The sequence below is a fragment of the Myodes glareolus genome, chromosome 7 (assembly GCF_982192425.1).
Source record: "Myodes glareolus chromosome 7, mMyoGla1.1, whole genome shotgun sequence".
Classification (NCBI taxonomy): Eukaryota; Metazoa; Chordata; class Mammalia; order Rodentia; family Cricetidae; genus Myodes; species Myodes glareolus.
In genome coordinates this window covers 66735997-66749227 of record NC_142032.1, presented here as the reverse complement: position 1 = coordinate 66749227, position 13231 = coordinate 66735997, and the positions used below count along the sequence as shown (strand labels likewise).

General features: G+C 41.1%; 1 protein-coding gene across 1 annotated transcript in view; it reads left to right on the top strand.

Annotated features, from left to right (window-relative positions):
* Positions 1 to 12890, top strand: part of Glrx3 (glutaredoxin 3) — a 30413-nt gene extending 17523 nt beyond the window's left edge. The window contains exons 5-11 of the mRNA XM_085693266.2: positions 3628 to 3800; positions 3985 to 4046; positions 5915 to 5972; positions 7668 to 7720; positions 8803 to 8842; positions 8937 to 9029; positions 12636 to 12890. Of these exons, the coding sequence (XP_085549392.2) occupies positions 3628 to 3800; positions 3985 to 4046; positions 5915 to 5972; positions 7668 to 7720; positions 8803 to 8842; positions 8937 to 9029; positions 12636 to 12686 (530 nt within the window). The 3' untranslated portion in view covers positions 12687 to 12890. The remainder of the gene's footprint in view (positions 1 to 3627; positions 3801 to 3984; positions 4047 to 5914; positions 5973 to 7667; positions 7721 to 8802; positions 8843 to 8936; positions 9030 to 12635) is intronic.
* The last annotated feature ends 341 nt before the right edge of the window (positions 12891 to 13231 follow it).

Below are 13231 nucleotides of genomic sequence, written 5' to 3'. Positions count from 1 at the left end.
ATTCTAGTTGGAAGGACAGTAAAAAGGCCTGTAAAATGTGTGCAAACCTGTATGACAGTCTATACATAGCAAACTCAGAGTCAATCCAACCTAACTGTAGCACTCTTTTAATCTTTTCTAATAACCTAGTGAAATTGGCAGGAGGCAAAATTGTCTGGGAAGGTGTTACCAGGCAGCAGGGAAGGGGGCTTGTGTCATTTACTGTGCTTCAGCCCTGCTCAGGAACTGGGTACAAGTCAGCTGCTCTGCAGTGGGCTGGCATGGGTGGGGGTTAGTCTTGGAAGGCCTTTCAGTCCAGGGGCTAATTGTTTAAATGTATTACTGACAAACATAGAAATAGTTATTTTAGGGGGCTGGAGAGATGGCTTGGCGGTTAAGAGCACTGACTGCTCTTCCAGAGGACCCAGGTTCGATTCCCAGCACCCACATGGCAGCTCACAACTGTCTGTAACTCCAGTTTCAGACACCTTCACACCAATGCACATAAAATAAAGTTAAATAAATCATAAAAAAATTCTTAAAAAAGAAAGTCATTTAAAAAAATTAACTTTTATGTTAGCATCCATTAGACTGTAGTATCTTTTCCCTTCCTATATTTTCTCAAGCTCCTTCCAGTTCCAACTGATTCTCCTTCCTTTTTGTTAGTTCCTTGCTGCTTTCACAGTGCCTGTACTTCATCTGTTTCTTTCCCACCCACTTAGAGCTCCTCCTTAGCTCCCTCCATTCCCAGTATTGTGGCATTCCCCATGTGCACACAGATGTGCGTACAAATGTACACATCAAATTTTAAATCTAGTTTCTGCAGACAAGGGAAAATGTGTGTTACTTGTCTTTCTGAATTTTGCTTATCTAGAAATAGTCTTTATTTCACTAAATCGAATTTATGACACAGTTCTTGAGTTTTTTATGTTGCGGCATTCAGAGTACAAATAGAATAAAAAGAAAATTTAAATATTTTAGAGCAATCTGAAAACAAGATTTTATAGACATTTAGATAACGAAAGAAAAAAAGTGAAGAGATTGCTTGATGCATAAGATTTTAAGCTGTTGTTTCTTCTGTTTGGATGCCATGTTTGTAACTTTTCTGACAATTCTAGTAGGTATCTCTTTTCTGATATTTTGGTTTCTTGTTATATGTCCTCTTTCTTAGCATAGCATATAGAGCAAACGGATTGTTGGAAGGTACTTAATAAAGTGTCCATGTCAGGTCAGCTGGAAAGCCTTTGTGTGGGGACTGCCTGGCCACCTCCTCTGTCTTTTGTGCTCAGTGCTGTGCACTATCTTCAACTTTCATCTTTGTCTTTGGGAAACATAAGTGGCTTCACTTCTAGTCTTGTTTTCTGAGCCTGCTTAGTGTAGAACTGTTTGTACTCCACATTGACAGTCCAGTGAAGAGTGTAGGCTAGTCCCTTCATGAAAACATCGTTATTTCTGTGAGCTCAAGAGGTTCCTCTTATCTAGCAGAGTTACTGTTTAGAGCACTCTGCCATTAACACTGCTTTGCTCCTGGTTGTGGAGAAGAGCTACCCTTGTATTTGGATTGGTGGCTCTGGCCATGCTTTTGTTACCCAGAAAAACTCGAATAACATTTACACTGTATACCCAGGAAAGAGGGAAAGCTGTGTCCAGAGCCTGTTTGTCCTATAACCAGTATAGGCCACAGCTCCACTTTCTGCTGTACTTGTAGGCTCTGTCTGCACAATTTATGGTGATTTAAAAGCTGGTGTTGAGAGGGTCTCAGGGCACAGACCTGAGTTTCCTCTCTTCTGGTGTCTCGTGAGAGCTCGCTTACCTTTAAGGAAGTTTCTTGAAGCACCGAGGTCCTTCAGTGGGGAAATGAGGTTATTGGGGGACTCTTATAGCTGTTACAGTTAAAGCTGGTAGGTGTTTGGCTTTGGGAGCTTCAACAGTAAGAGTCAGATGAAGGCACCAGTGCAGAAACACTCTTCCGGTCTGTTTTAGGTAGTTATTAAATGTGGCAGTTAGGCTTATTACTCATGTCACGAGTGGAAATGACTGCAGATAGAAATGGTGATTTTGTGGTAAATGAGATTTTTTTTTTAACTTTTAAGTGCTTCTATTGCATGCATGCATTTTTCTTCAGGAGTGTATAAATATTTTGTTATTAGAATAAAGCCTTATTACTACTTTATCCTTAAGCATAACATTTCCAATCTGCCACTTTAACCCTTAAAAATGAAATCCTACCAATCAATCTTTCTAGTCTGCATGTAATTGCCTAAAGCCAAAATAAAGCCTTTTCTCAGCCAGTTACAGTAGAAACGAGCTAATATATTGGGAACAGAATAACCATCAGCAGTCAGCCGTTAGCTGTTTACTAATGAACTCCCAGATGAGTGAAAACATTCAGAAACGGTGTTTGACTTCAGGCTGTGCATGAACACCACACTTGAGTTGTAGGAAAAGCAGCTTATGTGCTACACACTCATCTAGTACTTCCTCTCAAGAACTGCAGAGCCCGGAAACATCTGGGGCTCAGCTGTAGATCCATGTTTTTAATAGTAAGTGCACTTTTGGGTGATGTCAGATAAAGCCAATGCAGTTAATCTTATGCTGGATTTTATGATTTGATTTTATTTGAAAATAAAAGCACTTTTGGGTGATGTCAGATAAAACCATTGCAGTTAATCTTATGCGGGATTTATGATTTGATTTTGTTTGAAAATATTTGCTGATGTGAGGAAATCCTAGAGGGATTTTTAATTGGAAGAAGAGATTATGTTCCATTGAATGAAAGAGTATGTTTCGAAGAGTGGTGCGGTGAGAAAGAGGAAGGTGCTTCAGAGTTGGAGACATTACTGGTGAGAGGTACCGGCTGGAAGAAAAGTAACCATTTTTCAGCTTGGACTGATAGGTTCTTAAGACTGATGCTCACGCCCTTTCTTCAGGTTGTTAAGACTTAATGCTTATACTCCTTCATTGTGAACACTTTACCAAAGTCTAACAAACTCTGGGGACATAAATTTGTCACTATAGTGTAGAAAAAAGTCATTATAGTACACGCTGTAGGGAATGTAAATAATTATAGGAAAACATCTATCAGGTTATAACACAAGCTGAGAAGGAATGGTGCCAATCTACAGATAGTTCATATGTACCAACAAAGATGACTTTACCGTTTACTGTACGGTGCCCACTTCAGACCCAAAGAGAGCACTTGTGATACCCATCATCCTGCTCAGAGGTGAAGATGAGAAGCACCCACAGAAGTGTGTGTTTGGGCTCACGAGAGGGTAGTGAGGACTACACTTGGGTCTCATTGTGGTCAAGCAGTGGTTAAAATAGCTGTCCTAGGTGTCCTGGTCAGTCCCTTAATGGAGAGGGAGGCGGCCATAGAGGACTTTGTTCCGTGTCAGGTTCTGTTCTTCTGCTGGTGCTGTGTCTCAGTGAAAGAGCAGCTTTTCACTGCAGTTGTGCTAATGTTTATGTTAAATTCTCACTGTGTGAGGCTCTAGGTCAAATGAGGGGTTTTAGCATTTATTTTTCTCTTAACTTATCCAGTTATGCTGATCCAATCACTGTGCAGGCGAGATGGGCATTTATGTCCCCTGGACGCCTTGGTATGTGAGAGATGCTGAATTCTCTGATTTCCTTGTTCTGTTGCAGGTTTCAGCAAGCAGATGGTGGAAATCCTTCACAAACACAATATCCAGTTCAGCAGTTTTGATATCTTCTCAGACGAGGAAGTTCGACAGGGGCTCAAAACATACTCTAATTGGCCCACCTATCCTCAGCTCTATGTTTCTGGAGAGCTCATAGGAGGACTTGACATAATTAAGGTTAGATTCGTTGTAAAGACATCTTGTGTAGAGCACACTTTTCTAAAGTGTTCGTAATAAATTGAGCACATGTATTTCTTATTGCATCTAAGGATTTACTAATGACAGCACAGTTTTTCTGATAGGCATTTGTCAGTATTCTACATTGGGGGTGGCCAATGTTCTAATAATGTCCTCCTTTCAGGAACTGGAAGCATCAGAAGAGCTAGATACAATTTGTCCCAAAGCTCCCAAGTTAGAGGAGAGGTAAGTACTAGAAAGCTGGCAGCAGTGTGCCCTGAGTCTGTAAATCCTGTTATTGCATTGTTCTTTTGGAGTTGACACCAAGCATTTGGTGGTTGTTTCTCAGCGCCTAGTCTTGGAAACTCGGGATGCTCTGATTTGGAATGGAAATGTTTTACCTCAGTTTATTGACTATGAAGAATATATTTGCTATTGCAGAAATGTCACTTTTAGTGGGTCCAGGGCCCTATTTTGTTCCTTTTTTTTTTTGTGTGTGTGTGTGTAAGCATAGCACCCCTGTGTGTTTTTGTGTACAGCTGAAGTGCCATGTTCTATCCTTGAGTGTGGTAAGCGTTGAATGGGAAAAGCTAAGATTCAGAGTGGTTTCTCTAAGCCACAGTAACAAAACTCAGGGAGCCTCTGGAGCTGTGAAACCATCTTTCTTTTTATGAGGGATCACAGTCTGCTCCTGAAGTTTTGTAGAAATGTTGCATTTTGATAGGGAGGGACTCGTGAAGGGACCTGTCTGTAATAAACGTGAATTTATTAATTCAAATTTTTATATTAATAATTAGTTAAAAGGAATTATCTTGAAATGCATTAGCCCATCACTGTTAGTTGGGGCATGAGTTTATAAATTTCTTGCTATTTTAAATTTTGAAAATTTCAACAAATATTTAATAAAAAACTATCATCTATACTTAATTCAGGTGTTCTTTAGGAACAGTATTCCATGTATGTCCTGCTGGCCCAGCCACTGGTATGAGATGAGATGGTAGTGTTTGTGGATACCACATGGGCCCCTTTTGTGGTCTTATTGTGGCCCATGTTGTCCTTGCCCCGAGGCTATTCTGCTCCCAGAGTAGGGCTCTCATTTCATATCCCTGGATTGGCTGGACACTGTGCTTTTCTCTCTGGCCTATTCTTGCTGTTGTTACCTTGGCTTCATCAGATCTTTCCTAAAGTACTGCTTCTAACTCTCCTGATGTTTCAGGCACACTCAGATGCTGGCTACGGCAGGAGAGAAAGCAGTGTGTGATATATTTGAAGGGCTCCTATCTAGCAGAATGACATGTATTCTGACAGAAACTTGTGGTGCATGAACTGAGGTGGTTAGATTATTTGCTGAGTTGGCTGGGGTAGGTTTCTCCTGTTGAGGACCTGGAAGTGTGTCATGATCTGTGTGATCTGTTCACTTGACGGCCTCAGTTTTATTCTACAAGGAAATTTTAGTCCATGGTGCTTCCACAGCATGAGAGGAGTGAAGAAAAAAATGATGTGATCCCTTGTCCCTACACCAATTTTCCCTAAAGACTTGTGACTAAACTTGTTCCAAATGTGGGTAGTTAACATTCCTGACAGCAAGTTTGAGCATGGTTTTTTGTAGATGGCATGGAAGGCATGAAGTGTCAGGTTAGGATGAGAACTGTGATTTTTCAGCAGTTAGTGATAGCTGGAGGGTTGAGATTTGGCTTCTTACCTTTGTGGCCGGCAGCCCTGCTCTGGGATGAGGAGCGTTATGCAGCATTGTGATGGGAAAATGCTCACTGATCCATCTTGGAAACTTCAGATGGCTCAATATATAGCCCCCCCCCCTTGAGTAATTCCTTACTGAATTGGTTATTATTATTTTTTTAGTACTACAAGTTGATGGGCTTAAATTGCAACTTGAAGGAACATTCGTTGCCTTAAAAAGCCATATTATGTTTTACAGTGGCTCAGGGAGAGAATGAAATAAAGGAAAGTGTCAGTGCTTTTGCTTGTTTAATACCACTCAAAGCTGTGAGCTGTCATCCTGCTATCCCTCAAATATGCCTGCTACTTATGAAGCCGAGCAGAAGTGGTGTTTAATAATTGAGCTGAGCCATTTTATATCAATTTTCTCTCTTCAGGCTCAAAGTGCTGACCAATAAAGCTTCTGTGATGCTCTTTATGAAAGGAAACAAACAGGTAAGGAACTCAAAAATGGTTTTATTTGTAATTTCTTTTGATGTTAACATTTGCAGCAAGGGGACAGTTAAGTGTTTTTTTCTAGTTTAGCTAATGAAGCTGTAGTGGTTTCAGGAAGTTATCTGGGCCTTAATTGGTGCTTATGGAGATCAAACAGAGTAATCTCCATTTCACTTGACTTTATCATCAGCGTCTCAGCAGGGTGCATTGCTTTCTGCTGCCAAACTTTGTCAGCTGAAGTGGTCAACACTGTGAGCACATAGCTGATTCTCTCAATTGCTGTCCCAGTCCCCTTTGTTTGAGAGCGTGGACTGTGGGCAGATGTGCTTCTCTGGTAGTCCTGAGGCTTAGGTCCTTAGAGTAGGAACCAAACCCTGACAGTGGTCCTTGCGCTCTGTGGTATCTGGTTGATGAGTAAAACTACCACAATTCTCACTCATAATACGATGGTTCTTGTACTTTGATGAAAGTACATACTGAATTTTCATTAGTTTGATAAGTCCCCTTGCACTCATTAGTTGGCGAAAAGCTGGCTCTCTTCTGGATTGGGATTAGATTGGTAATTTTGAAAAGCTAGCCCTGCCATTTCTCTTGCATTTTACAGTTTTAACAGTTGAGTTTCAGCTCTTTAGCTTCAAGCAGGCAAAGCTATACAGTTTGTTTTCCTTTCAGGATAAGGAGACTAAAGCTCAGAAGGGTGAGGTGGTAGACTGAGGAAGCTGCCCTTGGTTGTGGGTGAGCCACCTGGGGCAGGTGATGCCACAGAGCTCTTTGCCTTCCTTTGCCTTTTTGTGAGCGGACCTAATGATGTTATAGGACAGGTTGCTCTAAGGGTTGCTGTGGCACCAACACTGTGAAGCCGATTAGTTAAAACAAGTACTAGTTAATATAACTAGTGTGATGGAAGTAATATGGAGGACAATAAACAGGTACTAGTTAATGTAACTAGTATGATGGAAGAAATACAGAGTACAATATAAACAACTACTAGTTAATGTAACTAGTGTGATGGAAGTAATACGGAGGACAATATAATTTTAGCACATTGGTACTACTGCGTTAGGACATAGACCCTGTGACTGGAAAGTACACACTTAATAAAAATAAACATGATGTTAATAACTTGTAGTGATGATGAAGCGGCACTCTCGCTCCATTATTTTGAAAGCCGACTTTCATTTTCTACATTTCTTGTGCTGTCCAAGGAGAATTTACATTTCTTGGAAATGGTGTCCTGGGAGCTTTTAAGATGTTGTGTATTGCCAGGCTTCTTTCCCAAGACAGCTGGGGCTCGGGCAATCTGTGGCCTGAAATACATCATAGGATCTCAATCACTTCAAATGAGTTGATGCCACAACGCAAAGATAAGTTTAAAAGGTGTGACTGAAGGTTCCTGGGGTGTGAAAACAATCATTTTAGTTCTTGTTACTTGCTTAACTATGTCCTATCACTTTGCTGATAGATGATCTGGGTTTGACATTTTTAAGCTGTTACATGTTCCACATCTTAGAAGTTAAAGCCAGAATCAGTCTAATCTGTAGGTTGTTTGGGATGATATCAAAGGGAACGGAAGAAGCATGGGAGCTGGGTAAGCACAGTGGCTGGGGTGCTGGCTTGAGCATTTCACTGCAGCTACACTTACTCGGTCTGTGAAAAACAATGCACAATGTACTTTTCTTTATATATATAATTTAGGAAGCAAAATGTGGATTCAGCAAACAAATTCTGGAAATACTGAATAGTACTGGGTATGTAAATCTTATTTTCAAATAGTATACATAAAAAAATTTCAGCTTTTCAGTTCCACAACTGATACTTTGCAGTCCTAATGTCAAAACCTATTTGCATAGTATTTATTTATTGACATATATTGTCTACTTTTTTTTATAGTTTTCTTTTTTAAAATTAACTTAGACCAAAATGGAATTTTTTGGCCCTTGTTCTCACCATGCATAAAGACATACAGGGAGATATTCATAGATTCTTAATGTTATTTAGAAGCCTTTGTTTTCAGGGCTGAAGAGTTGGCTCAGTGATTATGTGTCTATTGCTTTTGAAGAAGATAGGAGTTGGGTTTCCAGCGTTTAAACCAGGCATCTCACAGCTGCCTATAATAACTCAGGTCCTGGGAGATATGAGGCCTCTGGTCTCCTTTGTCTGGAATAGGATGAGCTGTTTAAGTCTTTGCTCCTGTGGTGGGGCTCCTGGGATGGCTGCCAGGTGGAGATTTCCCAATGATTTTTGTGGTTAAAACCAACCCATCTATGTGGAGATATTTAGCGCATGTTCTTTTGGAGTTTTCAGATGTTTTATTTTCCATTTCATGATTGCTTCTTTTCAAATTGCAGTATATATTCTGGTCATACTTTGAGTAGATAACCTGTTCTCTGAAGTTGCAGATCTGGAGCAGGATTGAAAGCAGTTAAGCAACACAGTCTGAATATAATCTTTAAAACAAAATGGCTCTTGTTTCTTAAGAAACACCGGGGGCAAGCAAGGTGGCTTAGAGGGTAAAGGTGCTTGTCCCTATGACTGATGACCTGAACTTGATCCCTGGGACCTGAGTAGTAGAGGGAGAGAACTGACGCCTGCAAGTCGTCCTCTGACCTCCACGCAAGTGCCTTGGCCTTCCACTCTTCCCATAAGAGAATTTTGTCCATCAAAGACTAATAATTTTGTCTTAGCACGACAAGCCCAATGATAGTCATTCATGTTGCTTTAAGTTTTGTTATCAGGAAATGCTTTTCTTGACCATATTAAAAATACTAGGTAGGCTTTATGTCTTTTGTTTAAAATGAATACCTGTTAAAAACCTTCCTCCCTTTTTCAGGGTTGAATATGAAACTTTCGATATACTGGAGGATGAAGAAGTGAGTTCTGGGTTCTCTGTTTCCTTCCGTGTTTTACCTTCACTCACAGGGTCTGGTGGAAAGACTTACTTCAGGATTCCTATTGTTTCTCTAGGTGCGGCAGGGATTAAAAACATTCTCAAACTGGCCAACCTACCCTCAGCTGTATGTGAGAGGGGAGCTTGTTGGAGGATTGGATATTGTTAAGGTAAATGCTTTTCATTGCATTCTCAAAAACTGAAAAATGTAGTGTTTAAGCATCCAACCTTAGTGTTGTCTGACTCCTCTTTTCTCCAATCTCATATTCACCATCCTCTGTGTATGTATCTGAGTGTCTCATGCTCACCCCTGCTCTGAGCTGTTGTCAGATCCTTCAGATCGTGCCGGTGAGAGCTAGACTCTGTAGCTGAGAGTCCAGATGAGCTCAGGACCCTGCCGTGCTAACTGTACCACAGCTTTCTTCCCTATTTTCTTGTCTGTTAACCATCTTTACCTGCTTCCCCAACTTGAGATTTTCTTCCATAATTCTTTTCTTCCTCCATCCTCCAGGGTCCAACTTCCTTGTAAATGTGTACATTTTTCCTGCCAGAAACATCTCTGTCCCAAAATTCTTACACTCCTTCATTTTTTGTTATTGTAATTGTTTCTCTGGGCCATTTTCCTTTTTCCTTAATCTACCAAAGATCCAAGAGTGAGGATGAGGACTAGGAGGCTTGAGGCAAGAGTCTCTTTGCTCCCGTGCCATAGGTGCAGGTCACTTTTGCCAAGTGACAGGCCTCTGTTCGCTATTAGAGTGTAATTCTGTTTAAGGCAGGCACGGTGTTTTACATACTTCTTATTTTGCTGTTGAGACAAGGCCTCAATCTGTAGTCTAGGCTAAGCTTCTTCTGTAGACCAGGCTGACCTTGTAGCAGTCTTTGTATCTGTCTCTGTCTTCCTAGTTCTGGGGTTGCAGCCACCACAGCTGGCCTTATATCCCTGCAAATCCTTCCTGATGCTCTGTGTATCTTAGGAACTCGGTAAATGGTTATTAGACAGTTAAAAATTTTGTTTCTCGTGTCTTTTAAATGGACTTATCATTTTTTGTGTTAGTAGGTGGCCGCATCTACTAGTAACTGCACTTATTAGCTGTGTGGGTTAATGTAAACATAGAAAGAAAAGTTGCAGCTTTGTTAACCCCATCCCACCCTACTGCCTTGGCTAGCATGTTAAGGAGGGGACATGTATGACTTAGCTGACAATGGGGGCAGCTTCTCCTCAAGGACTAAGACTGCCCTTAGGCCTTCTGATTGTTTGGGAGGTAATTTCAAGTAAAAAAACAATTTTTTAAAATAGTTGAATATTATAAAATAAAAGCTTTAAAAATAGGCTTCCACAGAGTGAAGAAACTCAGTATCTGGACCAGCCAACATATCTGTGGAATTAGAGCTTGAAGCAGCTGCAGGGCTGCTCTGTCTTTCTGGTTCAGGTTTGCTTTGTTTCCTGCCAACTGCAGAGTTTGATGGCCCTTTGAAAATAAGGGAGGGAAAAAGGAAAAGTAGGCAGGGATGCAGTTTTCCTAATAAATAGTCTCATTCTTGGAGGAAAAGAAATCACTGTAGCTTTTGAGTAGCCTTGAAACAGCAAGGTAAGTGTGCATTTATTGCTTTAATATCTAGGTGCATATCTTAGCAAGATACAAACTGTCTTTAGATCCCAGGTGCTTTTGAGCTTGTTCTTATCTGAATGTTTCACAGCCCATGCCTTAGCCATGGGGCTTGGGAGACCAGGAATTAGTTTTAAACTTCTGGTACACTTATGACGCAGAATGTGTACATTGGCAAGTTGATGCTGCCTCTCCTGTTTTTGTTTTGTTTTTTTCCTTGAAGGTTTGTGGAGCTGTCGCTTTGTTTCCCACAGAGTGCAGTTTTCCATCTGTTTGTTAGTACATTCTGCATGGTAATTCTGATTAGCCTCTCTTAGAGCTTTGATACTTTTTGTTGACCGAGTCAGTAACTCAGTGACTTGTCCAGTCTGGCGGCCTGGAAAGGGCTGCTGTTGACAGGCACTGATGAACTGAGGAATGCTTGAACTTGGAGCCCTGGGTTAAGTGATTTAAAATGCCTAGCGAAGATGTCTGAGTTGTGTGCTCAGATGATAGCGGAGCTCTTCAGTGTAGGTTCAGAGGGAAAGAGTCTTATTATTATTAGGTAGAGTTGCTGTGCTTCTCACCAGAGCGTAGGTTTAAACCTGGAGATCAGAAAATGGACTGTGGTGTGGCAGTATTAGCTTGTGTTCAGGGAAGAGAGACTCTCAGAAGACTGGATGCTACTGGAGGCTACCTGATCTGTTCCATGCCTGAACTATGGCTAGCTCTTCTCAGTGGTTTTGTGTTCACTAATCTATTGGTTTAGAACACCCTTTTAACTTTGTAACCTGAGATTGTTTGCCAGTCCTCCCATCTGTGGGTTCTAGATGTGGATGTGGAAAGTCAACCACTAAAGAACACACACACACACACACACACACACACACAATCTGTAGAAGCTGGATTTGGTGGCTTGTACATGCTTCTAATCTTAGCACTTGACAGGCAGAGGCAGGCAAATCTCTGTGAGTTCAAGGTCAGCCTGGTCTGTATAGTGAGTTAGGACAGCCAAAGCTATATAATCAGACACTGTTTCAAATTTTTCTTTTTAAGTCTGTTGGGAACATGTCCTGAAGGAGTTTTTGTAGATGTCATGTTAGGCAAGGAAGCAAACTGAGTGGGGGAATGAAAACTCAGTTCAGATCGACTTGTCAGTCTTGATCAAACTTCGTATTTAAACCCAGTATAATTTGGAAAAAAGTTTTCTAGTGTAATGTAACCCCTAGTGCACAAGAAAGCATAATTACATCGAAACTCAAGTACATGTCATTCCCTTCAAGAAGATGGGTTCTAGAGATAGGCTGCCTGTGCTAGTTTAGGGGCCTAAAGCAGATTGGGATTGGTTTCAGTCCTACAGATAGCAAAGAGGTCATTTGTAGCCACCTCTGATCATGATGTGGGAGCTTGCAGGGAGCTCCTGACTATACAGACAGCATACGGGTCATTTAGGCTGTTAGGTATCTCAGGTCCTGGTTGTGGGAGCTTGGGGGAACCCCTGGCTATATAGGTAATATGATGGTCATTTAGATTACTAGCCACCTCTGGTCCTGGCTGTAGGAGATTTATAGGGCCTGGCCCAACAGATAACACTGATCACCAGGCTATTAATCACCTCTACTTCCCAGCTTCTGGATGGAAGAACAAGTTCTCCATCTTTTCCTGTATGCTTAACATTCTTAGTTTCCCTGGAGATCTTTGGGTGCAAGGACCTTCATGTTCCCAGCAGTGTACAGCGTTTTTGTCATTATTTCCCAAGCAGCACAGCATGACAGCATCCACTTTATAGCATGATGTGGGGCTGTAACTACATACCATTCTCTGTAAGGGCTGTCTTTGATCTGTATGAACCCACAGTCAGTCTCCATGAATACAAAAAGATGACTGTATTTGCTTTAAAATAAATTTTAATGGTGTGGTTTATATTCAGATTTACTTATGAAGAGAAAGAAGAGATAGAAGAGAGAGACTTGAACCCAGGGCCTTGGCATTGTAGGCCAATGCTCTACTGCTGTGCCTTGTCTTTAGTTTTATAGTGTAAGAATATGACCATGTTGAAAGCTTGCAGGTTTAGCTAAGTAGGTGTCCTTTTGGTGTCAGATATGGTAAAAACGTGTTACTTAGATACTTTTTTCTTTTTGCATGACTGTATACTCACGAATACCTGTTTGTTTGTTTTTTAATTCTTAGGAACTGAAAGACAGTGGTGAATTATTGCCTATATTGAAAGGAGAAAATTAGTAAATGTTAAGCATGGTGTTCACGGATTGCAAGAAGTATTTAATTACAGTGGAACAGCTTGATGATTTGTCCTGAGAAGTGGACTAGGAGTAGAAGTGCGTCTCACCCAGCTATGCTCTGTGTGTTTCACAAAGTCGTACTGAAGAAACATGTTACATTTTCCATGAAACATAGAAGGCAATAAACAGATTCAGCTAAAAATGATTCTGTGTCGAATGTGTTTTCATAGTGGTAGAATGTCTTTGTAACGTACAGCCACTGTCACGAGTTCCTTTCTCTCTCTCTCTCTTAACACATGGGCCTCTTGTAGCAATTAGGAAAGCTCGTCAGGAAATGAGGGCCTCTCCCAAGCAGTGTGCAGTAGAGCTTAGAGAATCCTGTGCCAGCCCAATGGCTCCCCTCACTGGCCAGAGAGCTCTTCACAGTCTTGGATAATGCAACAAAAGGCTTACTCTGCTGACTGCGATGATGTTTATCAAAACCACCGTCAGAAAATCAGAATACCTTCGTCCCAACATCCATTAGAGGGAGTGGTAGTGACCCAG